The 7483-nt window shown below is 21.5% G+C and overlaps 2 protein-coding genes across 2 annotated transcripts; both read right to left on the reverse strand.

Annotated features, from left to right (window-relative positions):
• Positions 1-1060: 1060 nt before the first annotated feature.
• On the reverse strand, positions 1061-4731 carry LOC122498148. Its single transcript, XM_043605759.1, has 3 exons — positions 4527-4731; positions 3755-3855; positions 1061-2403 (listed from the first exon to the last, which is right to left on the reverse strand). Exons 1-3 carry the CDS (start codon positions 4542-4544, stop codon positions 2286-2288), a joined length of 237 nt encoding a protein of 78 aa, XP_043461694.1. The 5' UTR covers positions 4545-4731; the 3' UTR covers positions 1061-2285.
• Positions 4732-5443: 712 nt separating this feature from the next.
• Positions 5444-6698, reverse strand: LOC122498150. Its single transcript, XM_043605761.1, has 3 exons — positions 6429-6698; positions 5701-5808; positions 5444-5602 (listed from the first exon to the last, which is right to left on the reverse strand). Exons 1-3 carry the CDS (start codon positions 6450-6452, stop codon positions 5468-5470), a joined length of 267 nt encoding a protein of 88 aa, XP_043461696.1. The 5' UTR covers positions 6453-6698; the 3' UTR covers positions 5444-5467.
• Positions 6699-7483: the final 785 nt, after the last annotated feature.

Consider the following 7483-nt stretch of genomic DNA (forward strand, 5'->3'; position numbering starts at 1 on the left):
AATTATAGAATTTGAAGTGGATCAGCTGTTTTATGTATCCGTCGCCATTTTGTTTCTAGTAATTCTTAGAAGTGAGTCGTACCTTTCTTCGAAGCGTGTCACTTTTCAGTTAAATATTAATTCGAATCAATTTTTTTCAAAATGACTGATAATTTTAGAAATTTTTACGGAATAATCGGAAGCATTTCCGAATTAAAATTTAATTTTATTAACAATTGGATTGTTTAAAAAATAGAAAGACCGATATAATATTTTATAGTCCCATTTTTTTGTTCAATTATATTATTAATTATTTCTTTTTTTTGAAAAATACTTTCGAAATATTTACTAATTTTGATAATTTTCAAATACCTGGTATTTAAACTTTTTCTTAATTTTCACATGAAAATTTAATTTTTTTCATGTATTTTAATTTTAAATCAAAATTTATTTTTTAATTCATTTGAATTAAGTGTTATAGTTTATTATTAAGCTTATTAATTTAATATATAAAAAAACTACAATAAGTAAATAAAATCAAAATTTTACGTAAGTATTAATGAAATGTAAAATTTGGTCTTTAATTTATATTTTTTGTATATTTAGGCCACGTAGTTTAATTTTTGTTTTAAAGAGCATAAAATTTTTCAGGGACAAAAAAATTTGAAAAAAAACGAATAAATTTCTTAATAGTCAAGTTTTTTCTCTTAAAGTTTTAGAAAAAAACGTGTTTCAAAAGTCTTCGGCTTCTGAACAAGTTTAATTTTACAAAAACTCAAAAATTCCACAAATTTCATTTAATGAAAAAATAAAAAATACGTGTCTTCTTATTTTTTATATAAAATTAAAAAAAAAAAATTGTTTCAAACGAAAAAAAATGTTTAGTGAAAATTTCTGCTGGAATGACCCATGTTTACTAAAGTACACATGGGTAATTCCAGGAGAAATTAGAATTATATTAGAAAATTTCTCCTGGAATGCCCCATGTGTACTAAAATCTAAAATACACATGAGTCATTCCACGAGAAATTTTCTAATATTTAAGGGAATTGAAAGTCAATAAAATAACAATAAATACAAAATTAGCCTATAAGATGAAATTTTGTGAAATTTAAAAAAAAATTCTTTGCCCAACACTGTCTTGATATTTTATTTACTGAGGAAAAGAAAAATACTGGTGCTTTTATTAATGATTGAATAATAGAAAAAACGCGTATATCTTTTCAAATGGTGTGAAATGAAAATCTCGAGAAGAAAACGAAATTTTCAATTTAAAGTTTAAATGTTAATCCAGAAGACGTCGCACATTTTAATAAGGAAATTTTAAAAAATATTTTTATTGCTCAATTATATTTTTTGTATATTTTAATTTACTTGATGTATTATATAAAGGAGAATGAATCATATCATAGAAATTTAATTTAAATTCTTTATCCTCTAATAAGTTTATTGAAGATTTAAATTGTCGTCTTCGAAAATTACCGTTTGTTTAGATTTTTAAATTAATTTTCTATTTTTACATATATGTCTTGTGTGTGTGAGTGTGTTTTTTTTGGTAAAAAATAAAGCACTTTTGTAAATTAAGAAAAATAATGAAAATTATAAAATAGAAACATCGCAAGGCGTAAATAACGTCGTTTTTTATTGTATATTCAGAATATTTTATTTAAGTGAAAAATTAATTGCTGGAAAAATTTTTTTTTTTTGCGAAGTTTTGAAAAATAAAAAAGAGCAGGATTATTGAACCAAAAAATATATATATAAAACTAAAAAATAAGAATTCTTTAAAAAATCAATTTCATAAAACTGCAATTTGAGATGAAAAAGGTAATTAATTTTTTATATAAAATGGGCTTGAAGTTTTCTTTATAGTATTTAACAAACGATCTCTTCTGGAAGGCAGCTGTATTTAAAAATAAACTCGAAAAATTTTTTGTTTTCAAGTCAATGTATTTTTACTATAAAAAATAACATGGTTAAAATATTTTAAGACTAATTAATAATACACTATTAACAAGAATAACATATTTTCCCTCGGAATTGTTACAAATTGCAAAGATTATAATAATTCAATTGTGCTATACGTTAATTCTATGAAAGAAACATAGTTTTTAGTAAAAAAAAAAAAATAGTAAAATCTCTTTGATCAATTCTAATAAAAACTATAAAACAAAAAAATAAGAAATAAAAAATCTGCAAAAAGAAATAAATTTTAGTAAAATTGAATTTTAAAAAAAGGAATGTTGAAGAATTTGCGAAAGAATAGAAAAATTTTGAAAATATTCCGCTAAAGAGAAATTTTCCGATCAGTGAATACCCTCGAGAGCGCTATAGCTCTTATATTGGTATAAATCTGATCCACCATATCCATAGAGCAAGCGGCCTCTTCCATTTTCGTCATAATATGGATATCTGTATCGCGGTCTGAAATAAATTTAAAAAACAAATTTTTATTCGTCTGGAGATTTTTATTCGTCATTGATATTCCACTTTTTTTCAAATAAAAAAAAGAAGGGGGCATTTTTTGGAAAAGAAGCCATAAAAAATTTTAATTTATTGGATTGACTCGAAACTCTGTTTCAATAAATTTTAATTTTGATTAGATTTTTAAAAAAAAGTCTTTACAGTTCTTTTTCAAAAGCTTTTAATAATATTTCAACCTGCAATTCTGAAGCATTTTATGTTTTCTTCTCACATTCTCAATTCTTAAATAACTTCAGAAATAATTTTTTAAAAAAAAATTGTCAAAATTCACAACTTTCCAAAAATAAACAATTGTTTACCTACAATTATGCTATTTATTGTTTTTAGGATAGTTGATTAAAAATATGAAGTCTGATATAAAATATTCAGATTGAATATGGTGAATATAAGATTTTTTAATCTTTATCAGGGGAAAGTCAGGGAATTTTATTAAAAGTGCTGAAAAAAATAAAAAATTTTATAGAATTCATAACAAAAATTTAGTTATTTAGTGTCTTTTTTGTTTGCCTTAAACTTTGAAATTAACAAGAATTTCAATGCAAAACCTTCAATTTTTTCTATATTTTTGACAATAATTTATAGGTCCCTGAAGTTAACGTCGACGCTCAGCGTCGAAAAATGACATTGAATCAATACCTTAAATTTTTTTTAAGTATCAAGGAAAATGAAAGAATAGTATTAGTAAATAATAATAATTAAATATATTTCTTTCAAAATAAAAATAATTTTACAATTAAAGAAATTTGCAAATAAATGTATTAGAACATCTTTTTCAGTATTTTTTATTAAGATCAGAGAAAAAATCAGAATAACGGAAATTTCTACTTTAACTGTATTATAATTAAATTTCATTCTTTTACTCGTTAATAGGAATTTCTTTTAATACCGATACCAACGATTATAAAAATCTATTACTTTTTCAAATTTCAGCCATACTGAATACGCCATTTTAAATTTTAGAAAACTGACCCCAGATTTGTAATCACCGAATGACCGAACCAAAAAACCTCTTGATTCAAAGTTTCATAAAAATTTTTTAATTTAAAAAATTTACATCCACCATATTGAATTTTTAAAATCTAACTTCAATCAACCACTTTAAAAACAGTGAATAATCTAATTGTAAATATCTTATATGTAAAAAAAATTTAATTTTTTGAAAATTGTAAATTTCTACTAAGCTCACTTTAAGGTTAAAAAAATGATTAAAAAAGATATGAAATTAAAAAAATTAAATATGTTTTGATGTGTTTCAAAATTTTCGTAAACTTTTTTGCGAAAATACACCTACCTTTCAAAATATTGGAAATTTGGTGCTTGTGGCTGTTTTCCAATCAACGCTGAAGTTTCGAAAATTACGGCCAGAAATATCAACACGATACTAGCAGTCCACTAAAAACAACTTCTTTTTATTAAGAAAAATAGAAACAGCAGAACCATAATTTTAATTCACTTATTAGTTTTCACTTCTTAAATCTTAAATTCTATCAATATACAAATTACTTTAAATTTATTTCTTATGATAAAGAAACTATTCAATTTTTAAAATATTAATAACAAATACTTTTCCTTTAAAAAATTTCTATTAGAGGCAAGAAATTCCCATTCTTTTAATTTTTATTGGGTAATAAGCAACAGGAAATAGATAGGAAAAAAATTTCTATTTATTTACAAGATTGAAAATAATAATAATTTAATAATAATAAAAATATATTAATAAATAGTTACGAAAAATAAATAATAATGATAAATAATAATAATAATAATAATAATAATAATAATAATAATAATAATAATAATAATAATAATAATAATAATAATAATAACTAGTAATGATAACAAACATAAATTAATTACCTACAATTAAATTTATTTTATCCTGGAATTGATTTCTATTAAAAATTTTAATTTCGAATTTACTATGTAATAAAAAGTGAATAATAAAATAATAATAAATAATTATTTTTTGAAATAATTTTTTGGAGTTTCTTTAACAATTTAAGGAAAAATATTTCTAATCGAGTAGATTAAAAAAAAACCATTGTCACTAATAGTTTACTTACAATTATTAATTTGGTCATTTTTTATTATTTCTATTTAAAAACACTCGCCGAGTTTGATAGTTTAAAAAAACTATAATTCACTATATTAAATTATATCTATTGTCTTAGAATTTATTAAAAATCATCGTCATTATCATCTTAAATAGAATGTATAGGTACGTGCATTTTTTAACGTTAACTTGTCAGAAGCAAAAAGAGAACTAACAAACTGTAAATGAAAGGTGAAAGTTACAGTTGAAAGTTCCGATGACAGTATATATGTATATTATACAGTTTCCTCTGAAATTTATCTATAGTTTTGTATTTTTAATTTACTTTTGTGAAGGTTACAAAATTAGCTAAATATTGCTTCATTTTTTTAATGCTTTCGGTGAGAGAGAGAGAGGAATTTATTTTATTCACGCATAACCAGTTAGTTGCGTAATACATCGAATAAATATTTACTTGAATTAAGTAATTTTTACTTGAATCAAAGAAGTTGTTTTTGGACCAGTAATTTCTATATTTGAAGCAAATATATTCAACTGACTTAAATTATTTGATGTAAATAAATATTTAGTTGATATAAACAAATATTTATTTGAAATAAACAAATATTTCTTTGATATAAATATAAATATTTAGTTGATATGAACAAACATTTATTTGCAATAAACAATTTTTTATTTATAAATAAAAAAAAATACATATAATATACTTATATTAATAATAATAAAAAAAATTTTGCTTTTCAATTTTATACAAAAAATTTATTTTTCAAAAAGAACATTTTTTTAACAACAATTATTTTCCATAAAATGGAATAATATTAAAAATACAATCTATGCAAATAGAGAAAAAAAAATATAATACAACAAAATTGATAAAAATCTTTTTTCAATATAATTGAAAATTATTATTAATTTTTTACAAATTTAAAATTACTATTGAATGAAAAGCTGTTATCTCTTCTTGGATTCAACCACATCTCCTTTGCCAATACGTTCAATTAAATCCTCAGCTAAATATCCATTTTCTTTGACAAATTTTGCTCTTCTCTCCTCTCCCAATTTTGGATCTAAATTCCACGTTGATTTCTAAAGAAATAAAATATATTAACATTTTTTTTTCTGCCTTTCTAATTCAATTTTTAATGGAGACGAAATTTACGAATTTTGAAAATTAAATTACAAACCTCGTGGACTTTTGGAATACCAGCTAAATTCCATTGTACCAAATCATGAATAAAATTCCAAATTACTCCTGCTGAAACTTTTTCATCGAGTGACAATAAGCACAATACCTGAAAAAGACATTAAAATTAATAAAAAATTGAATAATAAATAAATAGGTAAAAAATAAATGAATAATTTTAGTGAAAAAAATAATAAATTAATAAAAAAATGAATAATAAATTATTTAATGAAAAACTTAATAATTAATAAAGTAGTTAATAAAAAAAATTAATATTTAACAAATTAATTTAAAAAAAGTTAATAATTAAAAAATTAATTAATATAAATATTAATAATAAATAGATATCTAAATGCAAATGCAAATAGTTATAGTGAACAATAAATAAATAATTCAGTAAATAAAAATGTATAAATAATGAAATACAAAATTAATAATTATTAATTAATACTATATAATTTATAATGAACTAAATTATAAGATAATTATTAATATATAAATTTGTTAAATATTAATATAGAATTAATAATTATTATAGTTCAAAATCAGTTTAGTTTATAGTTAACTTTTTTGGTCTGAAGAATTCGTTTAAAATAATTATTTTTAACACTAAAATTAAGACAATGTTGAAGAAAAATATTTTTAAAATGAATAAATTGTACTTAAAATTGAGAAAAAATAAGAATCAATGTACAATCGTCGATAAGAGAGTTTTGTAAAATTACATACCACAATCACAGCAAGAAGTCTCATAATTAAAGTCCAGGTTGACAATAATCGTTCATTATTTTTACACTATTAAAGTTATCAAGGCAATGTAAAGTTGTAAACTGCTGAAAAAAAATTTTTTCTTTCTGGAGATGTTTGCTTCACGATTTTGTGCAAGACTGAAAGTGAAAGTAAATTATAGATTTTTTTGCTTATTTGTGACATGAGAAGTTCACGCATTACTTAATAATTTATATTCAATTTCGACTATAAAAATTTAAGCAAAAAATATATTACTTTTTTTAAAATATCGAATCATTGATAGGAATAATTTATTCTTTTTTTAGTTTATTTCTTTCCATTTTTGTTATTGGTAAATTTTTTTATAATTTATTAAGTACTTTAACTTTTAGTTATTTATTTGTTATTTAATTATTTTTTACTAAACGATAGTATAAAATTCTTCAATTTTAAAATCTTTCTTATTGACGTCTATTTTTATCAACTATTGTTAGTTGTTTTATTTTGGAACTTAATATTCATGAGAAATATTTTGGAAATAAATTCTAGGAGGCTGGGAATTGAACCCGGGTTCGACGGATGCTAACCAGAGACTCTAACCAACAAGCTAAAGCGAACCAATTATCAGAGATAAGAAATCTTACTATTAAACTGAATAAATTTACTGCGAGGTTGTTGCAAGCTTGAAGCAAACAAATTTATTCAGGTTAAGGTAACAATTTTTTTTCTGGTAGTTTGTTGCTTAGCTTGTTAATTTTAATTTTTTTTTACTTTTTTCATGTGAGAAAGTAAACTTTTTTTTTGTTAAAACGTTTACAATTAACAGAGTTCTACAAAATTTTTATGATTTTTTAAACCACGAATAGGCAATACTTTTTTGGAGGTTTTTAACATTTTTTTGTAGTCATATAACATAAAAAAAATTTCTTTTTAAATGTTAGTACCGTCGTTTGAAAGTACTATTCTTCCCCCTTAAATAATTGAATTACTAATTATATAAAATAATTAAATGGCAGATTATAGAAAAAAAACTTTATAGAAATAAAAACGAAAAC

Source organism: Leptopilina heterotoma, unplaced genomic scaffold, assembly GCF_015476425.1.
Source record: "Leptopilina heterotoma isolate Lh14 unplaced genomic scaffold, ASM1547642v1 Lhet_142, whole genome shotgun sequence".
Classification (NCBI taxonomy): Eukaryota; Metazoa; Arthropoda; class Insecta; order Hymenoptera; family Figitidae; genus Leptopilina; species Leptopilina heterotoma.